Below are 23,313 nucleotides of genomic sequence, written 5' to 3' on the forward strand. Positions count from 1 at the left end.
TCCTAATTTGGAAACCGTCGAATATTTTGTTAAGAGAGAGATTTAACAATGTGGAATTAATGTTGCTGAAACTGTTTGCATTTAATTGTTAAATTAGTAGTATAAAAAAGTGTATATGTGTGATGTACGCATATTAAACTTCTTTAAAATAAAAAATTTTCCAGAAAATTTTGTAAAATTCCCTGATTTTTTTCTAATTTCCCTAACCATTTTCAATTTCCCTAATTTCAAATTTTATAGCAATCATTATATTAATTTTATTTTATTTTTAATTATACTGTACATTATTGATACTTATATTCTATATTGAAACTCTATGTGTGTACCTTTCGAGATAATAACGCTAGAACACATTGAAAAAAAAAATAGACCTCAGTCGGGTCTTCGTTAAGGAAAAATCAACTGCAATTAACGAGCAAATTGATAGATTCAGTTAACTCGGAATAAAAAATGTGATTGCAAAAATTACAATTTCTCTACTTCGGTTTGTCTCGCCGCGCCAGTGGGTTATTAATTTAATTAAACTAATTAGTAATCCTGACGGAATCGAGCGCCAAGTATTAAATGCGATCGATACTGAATGGAGTATCAATACTGAAGGAAAAAAAACATTGTCTACTTTTGCTAAGTGTGAGTTCCATAATAAACGACGCATGATTAATCGGAATAAGTGTCAAATGTCGACAAAAAAATTATATTTAGCAATGCTCGTTGTTATTAAAATAACGTGTAAAATTTAAAAAAGCTAAGCGAGGATATAAAAGTATTTTTTTTTAATATCAGTAGTATTGTTAAATTCAGATAGGTTATTCTGACTAAAATTTACACCACAAATCGTGGCAAGTTTCGCGGAAAATTTCTTGCTATTGCTCGCTTTGTATAAATAATGCAGCGTTATCCATAATGACGTTAATGACGTTTTATCAAGTTTCGCTAAAGAGAAAGAGATTACGAATTCGAATCCATCATTGATACATTTCGGATAAAATACCCAGTAGAGAGAATGTTATATTTTCTTGAACGATTCAAACTCTTATCGGTCTCGTGGGTGCAAATAAATGATATTCACGTCTAACAACGACCTCGCTCCTGACATCTCTCTTTCTCGTATGTATCTCAATCCCGAAGGTTTCCATCGATCGCACCCGGCAAAAGCGAGTCGTCGCCCGCGACAATTACTGCGAGAAATTATTGACATCCACGGCCGATATGGCAGGGCGGTTCCTCCAATTTTCTCGCGACCAAAGATTTATCTTGGTTTATCTCATCCATATGGATTTTCTAATATTACATTTTCCTAATTTGCTAAAAGTGTCTTGAAAACTTACTTACTTGAAAGTAAATTTACTTGAAAGAGTTGCAAAATTTTAATCAAATATGAATATAATCATACATCGATTTTTTTCTGTTGAATAATAGATATTGGGAAGTTTTTTCAATAACGAATCCAGATATGGAGAAAGTTACGTTATCCTTTTCTTACTTAGTTATTAATAAGAAGTTATAACCTGACGTTAGCGTTAACCGTATCTGGATAAAAGGTATTGCAAAAGCTTTCAATTTTTTGATAATTCTACGCGAAATGGAACGCGCCAAGAGATTTGCCAAACGCGATTCCACTTTACTAGACCAATTAAGACTAAACCTGCTGAATGATTATAGTTACCACCATTGCATACGCGATCAGTGTCGTGCGTGTACCCTCCATAGCCGTCAGAATGTCGTCTCGCGAGAGTGTGTTTCGATTTTGCTAACGCAAACGCATAGTCGTTCAAAATTGGATCTAGGTGAAAAGGAAAAGACCCGGCATGACGCGTGAAATAAGCCGACGAAAAGAAAGGATGGACGAGGTTGGAGTGAAGGAAACGAGGAGGAAGTGGCCGTGTGGAAAAAGAAGGAGCGTGAGAGAAGGCGAGAACCGAAGAAGAAGAAATTATGGGGTACCCCTGTGCGGCCGAACGTGCCGACCAATCGCGTGACGCGTCGAAAATACGATTCGCGCCGGAATAGTTGCCATTGGCGTTCCGCGCGGCAAAGTACTCGGACGGCAGCGACATTTCGGCGGTGCGGCGATGCGGCGGTGCGCCACGCCACACGTGGCAGAATCCGCTGCGCATGCGCAAAGCGCGTCAATTCCTCAACGAAGGGGGAGGGACGCGCGGGAGCGCTCGCGCGCAGTTCCGCGTGTCGGTGAGCCGACTGCCGTCTGCCGACGCGACGTCGAGTGAGCGCCTGCGCGCAGGCGCGCTGCACCCGCCAAGAAGGGTGAATGCGCCTGCTGCTGCTTGGCTCTCGAGAATGCGGTGTTGCCGTCGCACTGCAGGTCGGCACCGTTGCCAAATCGTGCTGGACCCCGTTCCCCGACAAACGGAGGCCGAGAGAGGCCGGGAGACTCTCCCGCCCGCGCTGCTACTTCAGCTACTTGCTAACGGATTACGGTGGAAGGTTAATCGGTGACGGACGAAAGTTCGTTGTTCAACCGCGATTGCCGCTACTGCTTTTTTCTATTCCTCTTTTTTTTTCCCTCCCTCCCTCTCCGCAACGAGGCAAAACCGAAGATAGATGAGGTCCTCGTTCGGCTGCTCAGGCACACGCACACACTTTCCGTTTTTCAAAGAAATTCGTATCGCGAAAAAGAGTCCCATGAAGTGCGCGCAAGAAACGCACACGCATTGATCGAGTTTGCAAATCGAGCGATCGCTGGCGATCGCTGGCAACTTCAAGATAAACTTAACGGCGGCTCGCGTACGCGAGACGAAAAAAAGTCTACTCTTTTCAAATACGGTCGACCCCGAGAATGTGAATACACGGGGCGCGGCGAAGCGAACAATAGGGCACGCTTCTTGCGCACTGTTGCGAACACTCGTCCCGGTGAACTCTATTTAGCAGCGCCTTGTGATCAAAGCAAAGCGAAGTACGCAAAAACAGATTGTCCAAGTACGTACCGCGCGACTTACAAATGCGTACTTTGCGATGTAAAATATTCTTCGCGTACTCTTGCACTTCGAATCTACATTTTCACTGTGTATGACACGACAGAAAGAGTCTCGTAATCTCCACTAGTACATACGTCATGTGCATTAAAAGACGTATATGTTAAGATCTTTTTTTATTTCTACAACTCTCCTTCTCGCGTTCGCCAAATATCAAGCGTACACCTATCTCACTTTAGGTTCTAAAAGTGTACACTAGTTTGACCACAGAAAACGTCTAGAGTTTCATTCTTTGTACAATATTAAGGGCGCATTACATTACACGCGACGTTTAAATAGGTTCGAAAGAAAAGGTAAAATCTATTGGAAATTTAATAAGATGCATCATTAAAAACATGAATAAAACAAAACCTTGCAGATAAGCTCGATACGAAATGTAATTGTATTGTAATGAATGTATGGACACACATATAATTAAACCTCGTTCGAGATTTAACTCTATCGCACCGCATACAACGTCGTGCAATTGCAGACAAGTCTGCAATGATGTTATCGTCAAAAATAAAAGTGCTTCCGCATGATGCCTTCGAATTTATTTCTCAGCCTCCTAGGAGTTGAATTACACCGCATGGAGGAGATCGGCCGTCGTAAACGGACGGACGTGAAATAGAGCGAACCACCAGTCGTACATCCGAAACGCTCTTACCACGCTAGAAACTCTACCTACTTCACGCTGAACAAAGAGATATACGTGATGCACGAATGTATCCACCGCCTACGATCGATAACGTGATGCACGAGATTTTTGTCTCTTTTCAAAATGTAGGAGGTCCGAAGTGAGAGTAAATAAACGTCGCTCAACTAAAAGATCCTTTTCTGGCGAACAAATATAAAAATTTCAAACTATTTTAATATTTCATTGTAATTTATATTTATCTATTATTTATATCATGCCTCTTTTTCGCTGCAGCTTATATTTATTTATAATTGTATTTTTTTCTTAATAGAAAGATAAATGATCTACTTGCGGTTTGCGATCAACGAGAGGTTCTTACTTATGTCACTGTTAAAGAGAAAGTTACATATTCATAACATACATATTCATTGTTACACGCGTTTGTTTGTGAGGAAAATGTAATTGGACGTAACGGTAGAGAAGTCTCTAATAAAATAAAAAAATCTCTATACCTCGTTAGTGCAGCCTAAAATACTTTGCGTATTCTAATTCTTTCACCTCGCTCCGATCTACATATCTTCCTCCCCCCTCTCTCTCTCGGGCGTTATCCAGAAATTATCTCGTTTAGGCATGCAGGTTGGCAACTACGTCGGCACATATGGTCTAATAATTTTCGTGCCTCCAGGCTGCGAGTTCCACTCTTCGTGGGGAAACGTTGCCCTGACCAATTCTCGGCGCCGAGGTCCGTCGATTGAAATCGGCATTCGCTCCAACAACCGATGGCTCTTCCTCGACTATGGGCTCTCGATGACGTAACGGTCACTGACCCCCTCCCACCTCTAGCGAGTCCTCTTCTTCCCGTCCCATCCCATCCCCTCGTCGCGATGCTTCTACTCTCCCACCATGCCGTTGTCATCTATTCTTTCTCCCTCTGACGGATGATGCGCGCGCGATACGGTGTTCGTTATACGCATGCATAGGTCAACGCGAAGAAGAGAGCGAGTGTGTGTACGTATGTATGTATGTGTGTATGTGTGTGAGTGCCAGTCGTCGCATGCACGCACGTATGCACCAACGCATGCGACGAATACAACATACAACGCACACGGCACGTATGCTGCGTATGTACACGCCGTCGCCGTCGTCGTCGTCGCCGTCGTCGTCGTCGTCGTCATCGTCGTCAACGAAGACTATGGACGTTTCATTTTACGACGAATCATTAAGAGTTTCGGATACCTCGACTCCACTATGTATAGCATGGCTTGTACAAATCAAACGAATGCTCTTGTTGCTAATTGGCACTTTTTCTATTCATCACTGACGAAACGCATCGATGACACGCAATATGCTTCATTGTATCTACAGCGCCCAAGATTGCCGAGAACGTTCTGACGTTTACCGATTTGTGATAGATACGTAACGAGTTAACGAGTTAAATAAATAAATATTTATTAAAATTGAAAAAACGCACCAACAATGTGATAAGTCTCAAATAAATGAATTTATGCATACATATAACTGCGTCACTGTTTCTGAAATGTGACTTTAGATTTAAGAATTGTAGACAATGCAAAGTATTGTAAAGTTTCAATACAACTTGAATTTCTTAGTACCTTACGAAAAACTTATTCAAATAAATAGTGTAATAAATGAGTCAAAATAATAGAACACGAAATGACGACCTTTGAACATAAAGATTTCTGTAAATTTTCCTTCCTATCATTTATATAACATTACAACATGTACAATTATTTTGCACTTTTCGTATTCAAAGCGAATGCTTTTAAGGAAATTCGAAACATCAAATAAATGCCTCTATGTTGAACAATAACTTTACTATATTACTTAACAATATATGCAATAATTTGATATTAATCTTATCTATATTATAATTCAACGATTATCTCGTGGATATCAGGGTGACGAAGAAATTCCAGGTACATTTGATGAAACGCAAAGTTGACGAGTAAAGTGCAGATTTCAATAATGGCGCAAAAATAGGGAACATCGGTGTAGGAAGGAAAAAGAAAGGATAGCTCGTCGAGCGTGTATCGCGATGCGTGTGCATCTTGCTCATAAATAGGAAGAGAAAGGGGTGGGGAGGGGAGAGGAGGGAGGGGAGAGGTAAAGGAGGGAGGCAAGCGTTAGAATCGATAACTCATGTACACGCTACATAGTACGTAACTCGTACGAAACACGCATGAAAGAGTGTATGGCGATGGAGGACCAAACGTAAATTGATGACTTCACGTTATCAATGACGCGCTAAATACTGATAGACCGAAGAACGTACGCGCGCAATATGGTTTCCGCAAATATCATCTCTGAGCGAATTTCTAAACGGCAATTTTCCATTTCCCGTAATACGACGAACGAGCATTAATAGCAGTGCCGAGTTTTGAACACGCGACCGATCGATTCCGTCGATTTTTTCCCTTCATTTCTTAATAGCGCGACCTGTCCTGGATACATACCTATGACCAGCTATGTTGCAAAGAAACTCGCGAGAAACGACTCGATTCGACCTATTTTACGCGGTCCTATTCGTTGCACGATCGAATTAACGTCGAAAGAAAGGGATCGTTGCCGAGATCATCTTGGTAACCGTGATATTTCTAGAATTCCTATATATCGTATATATATATATACATATGTATATTCTCGTAATAACAATACATACGAAATGTATGTACACGAACCTGTTAAAAAACGCGCCAGAAATAAAAATCTCTGCTGCCGTCGCGTCGGTCTGCATCGATTTGACCCGCACTCGCATTCTGAGATCAACATTACAAAGACGACTGCCATGAAGAATACGTAAACACAACTTCTCATGAAGAGCTCCACGAAATTCCCACTCCTCAATGCGAGAGTCTGCAGCATCAGGGAACGAAGGAAAAAAAAAAAAGAGACAAAGAAAAAAAGAGAACGCGTCGGCCGCGCGTCGGCCTTGAGTCTCTTCCATCAACCCTGCCTTCTTTTCTCGCCTTTCTTTCCTCCCAGTACACATAAATATTTATCATTCGCGATCGCAATCAACAACGACAATAGTAAATATTTCTTTCGACGTTCTCCGTGCTTTGCGACCGCCCACGGATTTGCGAACCTCTTTTCACGGAACGTAAACGAGACGATTATCTAATTATTATAACGCTTCGTCACCAGCCAAGCACTCGCTTTTCAAAGATACTACAATAGCTTTAACAGAGTCATCCCCAAAATATTTCAAATGAGGTGTATCGTCAAACGTGCCAGTGTCACACCTGTCACATTATACTTCTCGTTATATTCGTTAAAGTCGATATTATCTTAGTAAAAATTCAATGAAATTGATAATGACTTTTCAAAGTTCTATATTAAATTCCTTGCGATAACTAAGTTTCAACTTATATTTCCGTCAAAGGTTCACTTTTAATCTTCGATTTACAAAATAATTCTGTAATTGAATTTTGTCTCAACTTGTGTTAAGAAGTCGATTTCAAATTCGCTAAAAGAAAACATTCCTCGCTAATTTTCTGTATATTTTGCTTTTGAAATGTATAGGTGCGACTCTCTCTTTATCAGCCTCTTTTAATTTATCACCTAATTTAATTTAATTCACTAGTGCCTTCGTGAAACTCGTGATTAATACTTTAGAGTTCACGCAAGACGAGACTTTGTAAAGTTTAAACATTTTCAGGGATCACATAATTTTTAATGCTTCTAACCATTCTTTTTCGGTCTTATCTCATTTATCTCTCGCTAAAAAAGAATGTAGAAGATTGATCAACTTGCATACTGATGTCCCATTTAAACATACATATTTCGCACGTGCATATTTTACGATAAAGCTTCTTTTTTTCAGGACATTGTTCACCATTTATTTACGAGACATCGAGTCGTATAGTAGTACGCGAACGTCATAAATGTACGCTGCGTAATTTAAGAGCAAACTATATGCGAGAGAGAGAGAGAGAGAGAGAGAGAGATCAAGTTTTAAGTATCATTATTCCATAAATATTTTGAAAAAAATAAATTTAAAGAATAGTTACTTGAAACAAAGGATTATTCTTTGTAACAAAGAACGAATAATCTGTACATCTCAAACTACAGATATGTACAGTTATCATCCAATTAAATTTAACAATACGTCATTCCGATAAGAATTTCATCAAAATTTAACTCCGATCAAAGGCTACCAATTTTAGAAAGTTTCGCCCGATATCTTATCTTATATACATATAAGAAAAGAAATGACACTTTAATGTCAATAATTTATTAGACTTACGAATTTATCGGTATAGGGACAGGAGTAGAATCCAGCTGGTACGCTTAAGAATTGGATTACACTGCGTACGCGTGCCACACGCACAAATGTATCGAATGTCAGCGAAGTACTCGCGCCAGCGTGTGTACACGCGTACACGCGTACACGCATCGAGGAGGCGCATCACATCGCGTTATCAGCATCCTTTATCCTTGTCTTCGAATACATTTCCAGTTCCCCGTTCCGATATCCCTCCCGCGAACCACGTTGTTTTCCTTCGCCAGACGGTCTGATTCATAATCTATGTTCATGCATCGCCTCTCGCTGCCCGCACAGCCTGCAGCCTGCAGTCGGGTTACCCAAGTATGTACATGTGTTGATGAACCTAACATCACCGTTTTCCCGCGTGGCGGGAGTTCTCCCACGTTGAGTCTGAGTCTGATTCCGATTGCGAGTCCGAAACTTGACCGTTAAACGTTCGACCGTGAAGTAGAAGGGCGCACGTTGTCTCGCGACGTTAGATTAGACCGCATTCGAGTAATCGAAACCCAAAGTTGTTGGAGGATGGGTTGATGGATAACGTCTACCATGGAGATGATAAGCGCATGCTTCGAATAGGATTGCATCTGTACGAAAAGGATTGTTAATTGTAAAGTAGAGATAAAGTCGTGGGAGAAAATTGAGAAATATGTGCCTAGGGGGAGATAAGTAGTCATAAAAGGATGCGAAGGGAAGAAGAAAGAGGTGAGATAAATGCGAGCTGCGATATAGTTTCATGGTTGCGGCTTGTAAATATTATGAACGCAGATATAGACTCGGCTATATTAGAAAAAAAGTACAGTATCCCGAATCGACCTTTTCGCGCGTCTACGGTAAATAATAAAAAACGATAGTGCGTGTGATCGCGTGCGCAGCTTAGTCACGTGATAGGAAACGCGGACAAATTGCTGGATTAGGATTTTCGGAGCGAAGTTGTGTAAATTGTGTTTGTTTTCTGTTCCTGTATCAGACTGTTCTACAACTCTCTTTCTCGCTTTCGACGAATATCAAACGTATATCTATCTCACTTTACGTTAGCGTGCACCCAAACAGTACACGCTTACTAGTTGCAGCCAGTAGAAAACAGACCTGTGGACAAGCACAATTCCGTAAGAAAAAAAAAATGCGAATAACCTGCGTAGACTTACATGAACCGCAAATATGGGTAACTGAAACGATCGTTTGGATAACCTAGTGGATAACTTGGGTAGCCTGAGAAATCCGAGCCCTGATTATTGGTACACACGAAATAATTGTGTCCATAGTAATTAGGGTGATCAGGCGAATATTGGTAATCAGCAAAATCTTGATTTTCAAAAGGAATCCTGAACGTCGGATTTCTTCTCCAGCGCATTTCACATTATGTCCTTATTGTGTATTTTAAAATGTGCACTATCACAACACAAGCACAGGTAGCACGATATTTTGATGACGCGAAACGACTGTTGATGCTTCCTGACGAAGAAGCTTACTTGTTACAGTGTAACATTTAAGGTTAGAAACGAGGTAGCAGTAGTGACGTGGTGCGGGTTACCGCGGAAATACATTGAATTGAACATTCCAAACTGGTTACTGTTTTTCTCGCTGAAGAAAGAGCGGGACGAAAAGGTAATTGACCTCACAAATGCACATAAAAAATTTGGCATTGGCTAGATAGAAATTAATAGAATGTCCCCAAATAAATATTCCACAGGAAAAAGAAAACACTGAATCATCGTCACTTAGATACTAATTATTACTCTATTGTAAAAAAAACATCTCTGATATATTCGCACTTTCATTTTTCTGTAATAACGTGTATCATAAAAAAGTTGTTATATAATTTCCGACGGATCGATTTCTCTCTACATCTAAATCTACAATTAAATACAATTAATTTTAAAGAACGTTTGCGTACAATATTTATAATTGAAACAATTTATCTGTATAAAATTAAAATATAAATTAAAAAGGATTGACTTGCACTAAGAAAAAAGGTCTGGTTGGATTTTAAATAATAATTCTGGTGGGCGAATCAGATTCTTTTGGTTAAGTCTATTTAAATCTATTAGAATTCTTATTTTCATCAGAATAATTATATCTTAACTAGAATTCTAGTAGATTTTACCAGAATCCCGATTATCTCAACTAGAAGTCCAATAAATTTGATCAGAAATTTTTTTCTATAAGATTAAAATAAAAATGGAAAATAATTTATCTTACACGTAATTTTAAACAGAATTAAAAAAAACATCCCAACTAAAACTTAACGAAACCTTCCCATTGGAAGGTCAACTTCGCAAGATCAATCTTGATTCGTCACTGATTACACATCTGCACAATATGTCTCGTCTCTCCATTCGAGTCTCACGAATTTCGAGGTCGTATCAGTGATGCATATTTGGGTCCAGCGGTCCAGGCACGCCGCGTTCGGCTCGACTCGGCTCGACTCGGCTCGACTCGGCTCAGCCGACAGTGAGATTCTCGTTGCGTCGAAAGCTGCGTTATACGAGAAGGACGGACGCAGTATCTCGTTGGACCCAAATATGCATCACTGAGTCGTACATATCTCGCAAACCGCCGCAAGTCATGCCTCTTTTTTTTTTCGAATATACAATCGAATCGGAACCCAGAGAGTCGAAAAAACATGTCGATATTTTAACGAAGTTAAAAAAGAGCGTAAAAAAGAGCTCGTGTTTCATGCGAAGGAGAAAGGATTCTTCGCGTAAGAAATTTAATTAATATTATAATATGAAATTTTCAATCGGATACTCGTAAATGCTAAATCACGCTTGTAAATGTGGATGGATGGAACGATGGATCGTTTGAGAAAAAAATTTCCTGCGAGTTCTCTTCGTTCCTTCGGAAAAATGCTACATGCAAAATGGATTCGATTCGAAATTTCGCGCTTCCTTTATACACGTCGCAGATTTTAAGAGATTTTTCCTCCGCGATCCGTGGAGGAAGAGGCAGGTAAACGTGGGCGAAGTACGAATGCATCTGCATGATGACTAACAGATGGAACGTAGTTTCGAAGACTTTGTACTTTTGAGGCAGCTGCATCAAGTTTACAACCGACACCTCGAGTTCATAGACTGGATGGATAAATTTAGCTTATGAGAAAAGATATATGCGCGTTAAAAAATTTTTATGTCAACTCTGACACTGAATGATATATCGTAGTATCATTTTGCGTGCGTCGATATAAAACAAAACATATACGACGATATAATCTTTTCTTGTTCAAATTAAAAAGTTATCGAGAGTAGTACATTTTGAAGAACCTACGTAGTGATTTAATGTAAATATTATTTCACTGAAATATACGATAATTGTTTACGGAAAAATCTGTGAATCCGAGTTAACATATATTTTTGTTATAAATAATTGATACGGCGATGATTGAACATCCTGTGTACCGAGAAAGATACGTTAATCATATAATGCATCTTTATGTAATACGAATATTTTGTCGACGCATCGCTCAGAATTTTTATCTAATCATTACCTCTAATTAATATGATTCATTCAGATACAAGGATTGGATTTTTTATCGTAAAACAAATCTTAATTGTTTTAAACTTAATTGTAAAAAAACAAGTTCGAAAGCGTTATAAAATAGGACAATCGTAAAATTATCTCTTACACTTTCTTACACAATAATAATTTTTTGATAAATATTCTTGATAAACTTTACTAAGACAATTATTTTTAATTAACAAATGTAAGCGTGCTGTATGAACCCTTTAATTTCTGGCTTATAATTCTCGGCTTATAAACTCGGTCTCAACACTCCCATTAAAGTCGATAATACTGTATATTTGCGCACGCGTTATAATAAAAGCGAGAGTATTTGTCTCTCGCGAACTCTGTGTTTTACTTGAGAGAAATAAATAAACCGCTTCTATATCTAATTTTGCAGCCTTCGTCCCTTCGAACTTGGCGATCCCATATTGTATACACTCGTGAATTCCCCGTCGTGCATTCTTCGCAATGTAATAGGCTTAAAATACGATGCAAATGGAGCCAAGAGGCTCGCGGTTCGTACATAAAGTATATTCTAAGCCGCGCGACACTTATATAACCACAGTTAGAACTTCCGCGCGCAGATTGCGTTGTCTCAAGCAAAAATATCTCACCTTTCCCAGTAGTCTGTCTACAGTTATATTATAAATACGATAAAATACACTCTAATGTAGATTGTCTTGATAAATAATTGTCTCGATAAACGTAAGTAAAAAGGTTGATGAAATTCAGCCACAATCCCGTCGAGAAACGTCACATTTTCTAATGAACGATCGCGCGTTTCGAATAAAACTGATCTGAATAATGCCGATAAGAATTAGCTTATAGAAACGTATACCCTACGTTTATTTATATAAATATGTACAATTTTTCTTTTTAAATAAATAATACGTATTTAAAACCGCGTGTGCTGCTATGTATCACTGTGTGTTAACTGAGTCATCGAATAAATGCTGTCACTTTCAAGCACATTGACGAAATATTTTATTGATTACTCCGCAGAAATGACTGCTTCCGCAGCCGTCGTAAAAACTTATTTACAAGAAATGTAAATGCGTTATTTATCATCGAACAGACTATTACGTGCAAACGTTTGCTGTCCCCAATTAACATTTTTTTCTTCTTTTTATTCAGAGACATGATCTAGCATCACCATGTCAACTACAAATGCTAATATACACAGTGATACCGGGACATATATACGTAGAAGCATATGCTATGTACCCAGGGGGGAAAAAAAAAAGACTATAGTCGCATCACGTTGCAACATTCTCTTATTTTCAAAGCATCCGTTCGCCATCGTGCGTCTTTGTACGGTACAAGACACAGTATAGGAAGGTCGTAATGATCTCATATCTTTATTCATAAACATCCCACAGGTATAACGAGCAACGAGGACAAAAGTATCGCGCGTATTTCTGATATCATTTCAGTATACTAGGCGCTACATTGTTAAAAAGTATTGTTTTCACAGAATTTGTATAGAACTATGAATTTCATCATTTCAAAAAGTCTTGATATTGAAGGGACAAAAATATATGACATTTCACGTCAATTTGATCATTAAAGAGCACTTTTCGATTTAATTCCAACTTATTGTTAATAAATTTATAAAGAGACCATAGAAATAACTTCGATCAAGTCGTAAGCTTATATAAGAAGAAACTTAAGTTAAAGCTGAAGCTTATATGAGTAAAAACTTATATATCCGTTGCAATAATATTTCCTCCTGGTTATGAAGTAATATTACGAGTCCAATAGTTTCGCAAAACAATATCTGAACGTTTTAAAGCGAAATTTTCCAATAAGAATAAAAATTTTATGTATCAGTACGTATAAATAAAATGTCTCCATTCTGAAACTATTTCAGTAGAAAGTACAGTTATTTTAAAATGCATGCAACCAGGTAATTCCGCATCGTTTTAGGATTAGCCAATTCTAAACATTAAAGCAATCGTTATTGCTTCACGTAGCCGCGTCTGTAAAAATCTTTTGAAATCTGTCACTTACTAAAGTTCTGTCTGCAAGACAGGACAATCGAGATTATTGAGATGCTTCTGAATAATTGGCGCAATCGATTTTTACTACTACGTATCAAAATAAAACACATCAGCGTTTGCGAAACGTGTCTTTATTATTATTGTATCATGATTTTGAATTTTATGATTATTCTATTATTATTATTTCACAAAACTTTTTATTCTTATCCTTAATTCACAAAATCACAATTAACATATACATACAATTATTCTTCTCGAATAAAAAAAAAATATGAATTGATCTTTGGATATTCCGGCGTCGTTTCAAGATTTTGTATAATCGTTGATTTTTCTAGATAATAATAGAGCTAATAATCTCCGAGTACAAAAAGGCGCAATTGAGACCGTGATAACGTTTGCTTCGCGATAACTAGAGCGATTACTACGTGACGTCGATTTTTACGTCTGTCGCTACTTATCTTAATAGAGTCTACACTTCCGCAATCAAAGAGAAGCCAGGGAAACATTTTTAAATCTCGTATCGTAACTACGATGGCAACGTTACTCAAGAAATCGATGAATGCATTCTATAAAAAAATGTATAAAATGTGTTTGTTGTTCTCAATAAATCTCGGTGGATTCAGCATATTCAGGTAAAACCTCGCACGAATCGGACATTCCCTGAGATGCGAGGCTAGTTTTTACAGCAGGTATACTGCAGGCAGATCCAAATCCGAGTTGGATTTGTGAAAAGCGTTATTGTGTATTTTCGAATTTTGTTCTCAAAGACCAGAACTCTACCCACCCAAACACAGACCATCTCACACGGATATCTTACTACTATCTCTACAAGTTCTTTCACGCGCCCCCCCCCCTCCATTTTCCTCTTCTCTCATTCTACACGCACGTTCCTGACCATCACTGTGGATATCGGACTTTCTTTCTTAAAAAAATACAAATTCGCCGCGTATGATTCATGTGTGAACGACAATTAACACTTCGCTTTCGGAAATTCGATGGAAACAACAGAGATTTATACAACATTCTTGATACATTTCTAAAAGATTCCCTTTTAAAAAATTGAATAAAAACAGAAGAGAGAATATTATATAAAACATAATATTATGTAAATGAAATAATTTGTTTTTGATATGATAAAATTATAGTGCTAAAAAAGAGAAAATGAGAACTGTGATTTTAGGCGCACAGCTGCTATTCGTAGTAATCGTATTACCGAAAGAACAAAAACACTCGAGAGACCTTTCGGTCCACTTCTTTAATGGCTTCGAAAATATTTACCAGATAATTTTTATCGGATGATATCTTTCACCGTTTCTGCCGCATTAGTGAAATATTTTACACGTTCAAAGGTTTAAAGGTTTAAAAGGTTTCGAGATCGACGACTTCAGAGTGCAGGTTTATGTGGATAAGAGAAGAAAAACGAGACTTACCTATGCAGCTGTACGGGAGTGGATCTCGCAGGTACGTGCTGGTTATGCGAGGTCGGTGGTTGAGGCTGACCTCTGCCGGGGTTCGACGTCGCGAGCGAGTGGCCGTGGGAGCCATGGGGGTGACCGTGGGGGTGGGAGTGTGGGTGAGGAGGAAGGGCGTGCGGGTGTGGATGATGATGGTGATGCAGATCTCCCCCCACTGGGCCCACAGGGCCCACCGGACCCCCCACCCCCAGTCCACTCACTACCTGAACTTGCTTGCCCACTGTCTCCATCACCCCTAGCGCATTGTGAACTGAAACAGATATATAGAGATCATTCTGTAGAAATAAAATACTTCCATCTTGCAGGTTTTTTCAATGATCGAAACGTGACGTGATAAGGAGAAATATTTGTCAAATTTAAAAGTAAAATAAAAATAAGAATTCAGAAAACAAAATTACGTAAAATTAAAATTGCACAACGTCACGTGTATGTTTCCCGATACGGCGACATTTCGATCGTCACTCGGGAAAAAATAAACAGGAGAAAAAGACATTTCGAAGAAATTTCGTGCAGGTGTTGCAAATTTCGAAAATTGATTTAAATCAGCTCAATCGTAACGGAGTTGCCTTTAGAGTCAGTCTATCGGTAGTAGACGATTATGATCCCTGTGACCATTAATAGCGGATCAATTATGGCGATACACACACACGTCATTCGATATCGCTCAATTATCATCGACGTAGTTTTTCATATGTCCACTTAGTGTTGAATAGATTGAATGCATCAATAGCGACCAGTCATGACATTGCGGAAACGTACGCGGTCTGTTTATCGTGCCTTTCCTTTCGCAATGGCGAGGTATATCAATCGCAGGTAGAAATTAAAAGCAACACGAATGCGAGAAACGCGCATCGTGCAGTATGCAATTACAGTTACATTGAAAACGGGAAGTAGATCGAATTTCTTGCCGATTCACCTCGAGTCTTTGTAACGGCACAAAATACGCTTCTATCAACTCTTTACAAGAAGAATTAAGGATAATTTAGATGAGACAATCGATTACAACAAAGTTACATTACGATATCTGTAAAAGAACCTAATTCTTTTTTCAAAATCAAAACAAAAACTATGATCAAAATTATGATCGCTACAAATTACGTCGCTGTGTGCAATTAAAAGTTTGACGGAATTAATTTAAATTTAACTAACATACACAACCTCGGACTCTCTTCAGTTCTTAAAATTCTCAAACAGTTCAGCTTGAAGCGCTTTTGCAAGTACCGAGATATCCTGTATAATGTATATGTCAGCATGAATTGCACATTTATAGAAATTCTTTACTTCTCACATGGCTGGCATAAATGAACTTAGAGGCACACGGTAATACATATATTCATGTCGGATGGCTGGAGAGATGGTGGACGAATAAGTGCTGCATACGGATATGGCAAAATAAAATACGAATGTGTACAGGTTCCGCGCAATGCATAAATTTATACGTGGCTACATGTCTCCGTCAAAATATATCGAAAAATATTCTGTAACGTAAGACAGTGCTTCTCAAATTCTTGCAAAACGCGTATCTTCAAAGAAATTTCTCTGTCGTCAACTAAATTTAAATTTGCAAATTTAATAACTAAAATCTTTCCGACAATAGAATTTATCAATAATACACTAATTTATTTTCATGAATATTTTATATAAACAAAAGTATGTAGTACGAATTTATAGACATGCTAGAAACAGATTATCTAGACAAAGCTAAATATTTTAAACCATTCAAAGAAGAAAAAGAAGGTCTATACATTGATCGTAGCAATATTGTTTAATGATTTATTGTTGATTTATTATGATTACACACATATGTATTTTGAAATTTCTTCATTAGAATTAAAGTGCTGTATCGTTTGAGAAATAAAAATGGAACGTGTTTAATTTTCAAACTATCACATTTTGTGAAATATAAATATAAATAACTGAATTAAAAGAAAAATGTTAATATTCTAATAATTTCAAATGGAATTTTTTAGAAATATATGAGACAGAAGAGATACAAAAAGAAAATATCAAACATATTATTGGTTCAGTTTACAGAGAATTTTAAGTTGTAGTTAAGACAGATTACATACAGATTATACTAAATCACGTTTAAAAATACGGCAAATTTAGTGACAGTTTACTATATGAATCATAAGTTATTTTAATATAAACAGTAGTATATTTTTAATCTGTGATCTAATAAAAATAAATGGAAATGTATTATATAAAATAAAAAATTCAATGATAAAAATTCAATTTTTTATAATAATGTAGGTACATGTATTTAAGATTATTTACGTAGAGTTACATTGTGATACACAAACTAATTGTACAGTAAATAAACAAAATATTTGTTCTATATCTTTGTAACTAATCAGTGAATCGTAATGAAACTTTGTATAAATTATTTTGAATATTTTTAGTACTTATGAAAGAAAAATGTAAATTTTTAATCATTTCTTAAATTGTCATTTTTAACAATAAAAATAATAACAAATAAAATAATTACAAAAATGTGTCGTTAAACAAAAATATAATCTTATTCACATTACTTTTATATTTTATATTTATATAATTTATTTGAAGTGTAAATATTAAACACACTTCGAAATTTAATTTTCTTTGCAGGGACTGTACGTCTAATACATCCTTAAAATACACAAATTGCGGTTTCGCTTACAGATAAAAATATAATTTATATTAATTATGCACACAGACATATTGGCATATTTTTTTGCATGTAAATAATGATACAAAATATATTTCGTGCTATTAATGAAGGCTCATGCTGAAATATAATTTACTTAGTTCATTTTTAGACAAATATTAAGATATTACATAATGTGATAAAATAAAAGAAAATAAATTGTTCAAAACATACAAAATTGAAAATTAATTGAATATTAACATAAAAAAAAATGCTAGATTAGCAACAATATCTATTAATTTTATATTCTTCATTCAAAATATCAAATAACATTTTAACAGCTAAAATATAAAAAATAATTCAAATAATTTATGAAAAAATAGATATATATCTCACGTACATATATATGCCATCCATTTGGTTTATTGATTTATTAAAATAATACAAAATGATATTTCTACATTAATGCATTGTTTTAATTTAAAAAGTCTCTCTCTCTCTCTCTCTCTCTCTCTCTCCCTCTCCCTCCCTCCTTTAATTTGACGACGATGGTAATTTCAAATCCAAAACAGGTATCGACATGCAATTAAGATTAATGAGAGTACGAGGAAAGAATACAGTACCGGCATCATTCTATAGAAAGCGGTATAGAGTCATGGACTTTGTAACGTTATAGACCGTTGATGGTGTGCCGTCTGCATATTCTACACCAGACAGCAAGCCGTCGTCACGCGAGCCCACCGCGCTGCAATTCCGTAAAGAAAGGAAAAGTTCAGGACGCGCGATGTGCAATAGACGTCGGCGCTCGCTCACAGGCGCATTATAACGGCACTAATAGTAATCGATGTTGCGAGCGGAGCGACCAGAGAGAGAAATGAGAGAGAGAATCGCGAAAATGAATCGAGAGCAAATCAAATTCACGAATGACACAAGTTTCGCGCGGAATGGGAGCGGATGGGAGCGGACGGGAGCGGACGGGGGCAATCGATGTAAACGTATAGTGCGAATCGAACAACGTTGGAACAAGCTAAACCCATCACTGTACAAGTGAAATTACGAGGGAAATGTGTTCAATCGGTTGAAAATGTATTTAATCACTTCATCATCGAGAGCTCGAAATTTACCACCGTTGCCTTCGATGTGCAATTTCACACGCCGAGAATTTTATTTATAATTTATTATTCGTTACATGCACCGGGATCTATTGAAAAAGATTCATCATTTTCAATTTCCGCATAACGTGAAAATGCCACCCCGTAATACATACTTTTCTCTTATTTCTTGCATTTCGTACTGAAATACTTTGGATTTTTGCAATGTATCATACTCCTTTTTGAGAAATATTCTATTCAATTATTATTGATATTTATATCAAAATTCTGAAAATAAAATGCTCACCTTGGAAAAGAAATGATTTTTAAATGTTAATTGTGTATATCAAATAATTAAATATTATAAAGGATAACAGTAATAAAAGTTGAAGAAAAATAACCGTCTCTGAATTTGAGATCTCATTAACAGTAAACGAGTCAGATACTACTGGGTGTCGGTGACAAGCAATCTCTCTCTCTCTCTCTCTCTCTCTCTCTCTCTCCGGGAGATGCGGGGTGCATTACGTCACGTCCACCGGCTATCAGAACGCTTGCACGCAGTAAAAGGGAGAACAGGGGGATCTTATAAGCCTGGCGAGTACGTGCACCTGCTTTGTACGCTAAACTAAAAATGACGTTCGGACGACGGTAGCGCAGGGCAACCGGCTATTAAAGCGGAACTACTCGGCAAAGGCGAATCTTCCTGCTCGAAACGAAGTCGACGACACGCGTATTTCTGTCGCGCGTCGTAAACGCCGTCGTCTTTATCTTTCAATCAACGCACATATACTTTTCATATTTCTGACCTGGGGGCCGCCTTATTCTCGAAAAATATCGCGTATTCGGAAAATACTCGGAAAATCTGTAATAAATGTAACTTATACATATACATACCACAGCATTTTCGTAAGCGATATTTTTCGGAAATACACCCGCTGGCCGTGTCTCGAACGGTAAAGTGCGTACGTATTGGTCGGTGAAATTACAGAATTTGCCTTTGAATCCACGTCCGAAATTAAAACTCGCGGTTCATTCTCTGCCCGGTGGACAATTGTTCGGACAGAACGTAATTCACGTTGGAAGAATTTTCGTGTAACGAATGCGTCGACAAGAGAATCTTTTCCGCCTTCGTTCCATATATCCCTTTTCGCTTTCTCTTTCCCTCCACTCCCTCCCCCCTCCCTCTCTCTGTCTCTTTCTCTCTCCGTTCCCCAGTCCCTTCGTTCGTTTCCATTCTTTTCCCTCCGTATATCGTCCCTTTCTAGCTCGTCGCTTCCCACTCTCGACGTCTCCGTCTCTTCGGTCGTCGCGTCGGCCGTTTTGTACTGGAACGCACGCAGGATCGATATCTCAGAGTCCCATATAAAATGTCTATAAAAGCGAAGTGGAAATATGCGCGAAGGAGACGACCGTGACAAACGCGCGGAAATGGGGAAAAAATAAATTAATTAAGGGCGACGCCGCTGTGCGTATCGGCGCTGGGCGTTAGACGTTAGACGTCAGCACGAGACCTATATCCGGTGTAGAGAGCCTCGTTGAAGAGAAAGCTACGGAACTTGGGAAGGAAAGAGCTCTCCGTGAGCTTGCCGTGGCAAAACCATCGCCGCTATACGCTAGATATATCCCGTGCGAAAGCGAGTCAATTTTGTCATCGTAACCGATCGCTCAATATTACGACAGAACTCGTTTCTTATTGAATAACAAGACGTCCAAGTTGAAATATCAAATCTAAAATTAGGATTCGGATTCCAATCGAATTCGAAAGAATTTCCAATCGGCGTGTGTTTTAGTTTCGTAAAAATTTTTTTTTTTTTTTTACAAAACTAAACGGAAAGAACGAATTTTGCTCAAGTATCCAGAAAATTTAGCTAAAATACAGATCTGATAATAATTTTGTTGGACTATCAAAATAATTAAACGTAGGAATCTCGAGCATGATGAGGAACGCTGCGAAAACTTTTGACATTCTTGCAACCAGTTTAAACGTCCTAATTATTTAGATGGTTGAACAAAATTATTTTCAGATCTGTATCTAGCTAAACTTTTAGATACTTCAGCAAAACCATTTCTTTCCGGGTATAATCTAAAATGTCCGAAAGTTTATCTGTGATTTATAGAGACATTAAATTAAATTTAATTAAAAATTACTATCGTTACACACACACACACACAACGCATCATTAATCGTCCGTGTTGCATTAATTAAGATACGAAACGCGAATGTGTTATGTGACAACATTCATTTCTCAGTCTCGACCGAGTATAAGATTCGTAATCATCATATTCTCCAATGTAGACCTTCGGTTAACGCGACTCGCCACTCGAGCCTCTAGAAATTGTTGTCGAGAGTTTATAACGCGTTTTACTATTCTAAAAATTACCGCCCAGCGGCGGGCGGACATGTGCCCTTCATTATATACCTCGATATACCTCGACCCTTCCCTCGCTCTCCAACTTTCTCTAAAACCGTCTTGCCAGTCGGCGTCGGCGTCGGCGTCTGCGTCTCGTCTAACTGCACAAAGAAAGAAAGACAGAGAGGGAGGAGAGGGAGGAGAGGGAGAGGGAGAGGGAAAGAAAGAGACGCGAACCGTGCAGCTCGCACGGGCGGCCATCTTTCCTCACGCTTGGAAAAGAAGAACGACGGACTCGCCTGACGGAGTAACCAGCAGCGTGGAGTTTACGCACACCAACGCTAATACACAGCGCGTAACGCAACGCTCAACGCACACAGGCAGACTGACAAGCCGTTATACGTTATACCTGGAGAGGATCAAACATCAAACGTACGTCCGAATCAAACGCGCGCGCGGCCAAAACTTGAAAATCCGGGCCATACGCTCGCAAGAAATTCAATCCTCGCGAAAAATAATCTAGTTGAAACAATGAACGAATCTCTCAGGAAAATCTGATTACGTCAATTACAATTCTGGCTGCCTCGATTTATTAAAATTCTAGTAAATCTAGCTAGTTCCTGATTCGCTCATTTTCAACTAACACTTCAATTGATCTCACCAGCCCTTTCCTCTTTGCAATTTGCGCCTTCAATTTTTTTTCGAAAGAAACCTCGTAGAGATTATTAAATTAAATATCGTTACAAAATATATTAGCGTGATGCTCGTTAAATCTCTCTGTAATTTAGCGGAGATATTTCGTATTCCGTCGTGATGCTCGTCATAACTCGAAACATTGAGAAATATTGCTTGCGGTAATTATAGCGGCGTATTAACGTGGCTTTCCGGAGTAATCGGAAAGTATGATGTCCCATTAACCTGACACCGCCTTTCCGGTCATTCTAGGCTACGTACTTTAATAAGCAAGACAGATACCGGGCAAGGCAAATACGAAATGCCGCTGGAAGAAGAATGACGTTATTAAATGACGGCGCGTCTCGCCGGTCTCGTCGAACCTCGCGAATACATTCAGCCTTGGACATTTTCATACGCTAGACCGAACGCGCCCGCGAGCTGCAACTAAATTACGGTAATTGCAAACTTTCTCGTTGACGCGTACGCGTATTCGACGTACGCACGCACGCACGCACGCACGCACGCACGCACGCACGCACGCACGCACGCACGGCGCGGCGTTGCGGTAATGAATGCCACAACAGACCGATGGTCCTCAAGAAACGCAGGTGTCGCCATCAACGGTTAATTTTGACGCCTCCCGCGTTTGTGTTTATATTTGTGAGATTAGAAAACGAGAGAAGAGCAGGTTCAGCATCTTCATTTCTGATGAAAAGACAAGTTTGAGCCGTGACCAGGCGATTCAGATTTACTTAATACCGTAAGAATTCGACAATGACGCGTAAGCGACATATTTGCAACTATAATTTTCTCTAACGTAGTTGCGATGGCAACGAGCATAAACAGTGTTGTACGGTAAGGCTTAAACTTGATCGTCCTGCGAATATTTTTTTATTTTCTTCGTTTGCGGCGCGTCCCAAATCCACGACGATTATTTTTCATGCCTGATACTTTATGTGGATTAACTTTCGACTTAAACTTGGAAATTTCAAAGTTCACCTAAACTTGGACCTGAGGCTAAGTTTATACCCATCGATCTTGCATTAACAGAAGAGCGAGAAGAAGAAATGGAACATTGGTAAAAGGATTATGTTGAGGCTTACAAACATGCTTACGATCCACGGCATCCTTTCGCACGTCCCTTTCCTTCTTTCGGTATTTTACTATTTTCCCTTGGTCGCCACGGTTCGATTCAAACTTGAACGGGAGGAAGGAACGTGAAACTTGACGACTGTTTTCAAACTGTTATGGATTAACCGCATTTCGGTCACGGCAGTAACGGCACACGAACAAGCGAGAGAAGCGAGAGAAGCGAGAGAAGCGAGAGAGAAAAGAAAGAAAGAAGGAAGAAGGAAGAAAGAAAAATGGAAGTAAAACTGACTCACCGGTAATGACGTCAGCCGTGGAAAGCAAACCGGATCTGAAGTTTTCCCGCGGCAGACGGCGCGGGCGGTCGATCCACCGGCGCGGCGATTCGATTCACCGGCCCGGCCTGGCCGGGCGGGGACGACGTCGACGACGATTCTTCTTCCGTGTAGCAATTACGAGGCACACACGCGCGCCCGTACACATATGGTACACACACACGCGGGGCGGCGCGTATCCTATTTAGAAAATTCGATCGGCCGATCGATCCGTGAAATCCGCGACGCCGCTTCGTCACTCCACAGCATACTTGGTGTCGGCGAGCGTGCGCG

The 23,313-nt window shown here is 38.8% G+C and overlaps 1 protein-coding gene across 8 annotated transcripts in view; it reads right to left on the reverse strand.

The window, feature by feature from the left end:
* The window catches only part of Smr (nuclear receptor corepressor smrter), an 89,511-nt gene that overhangs the window by 42,055 nt on the left and 24,143 nt on the right, over nucleotides 1-23,313 (reverse strand). For 5 of the 8 annotated variants that reach the window (XR_015546025.1, XM_087409003.1, XM_087409004.1 and 2 more), the window contains exons 1-2: nucleotides 23,002-23,242; nucleotides 14,829-15,123 (exon numbers count right to left, since the gene is read on the reverse strand). Coding sequence is in view for 7 of the 8 variants with exons in the window: in XM_087409003.1 (XP_087265129.1) it covers nucleotides 14,829-15,103 (275 nt within the window). In the remaining variant the exon portion in view is untranslated. Of the gene's footprint in view, nucleotides 1-9,042; nucleotides 10,238-14,828; nucleotides 15,124-23,001; nucleotides 23,243-23,313 lie in introns of those variants that run through there. The other 3 variants (XM_087409001.1, XM_087409000.1, XM_087409005.1) reach the window with 2 other exon arrangements.

This window comes from Acromyrmex echinatior, chromosome 8 (genome assembly GCF_024713525.1).
Source record: "Acromyrmex echinatior isolate Ae372 chromosome 8, ASM2471352v2, whole genome shotgun sequence".
NCBI classification, from domain to species: Eukaryota; Metazoa; Arthropoda; class Insecta; order Hymenoptera; family Formicidae; genus Acromyrmex; species Acromyrmex echinatior.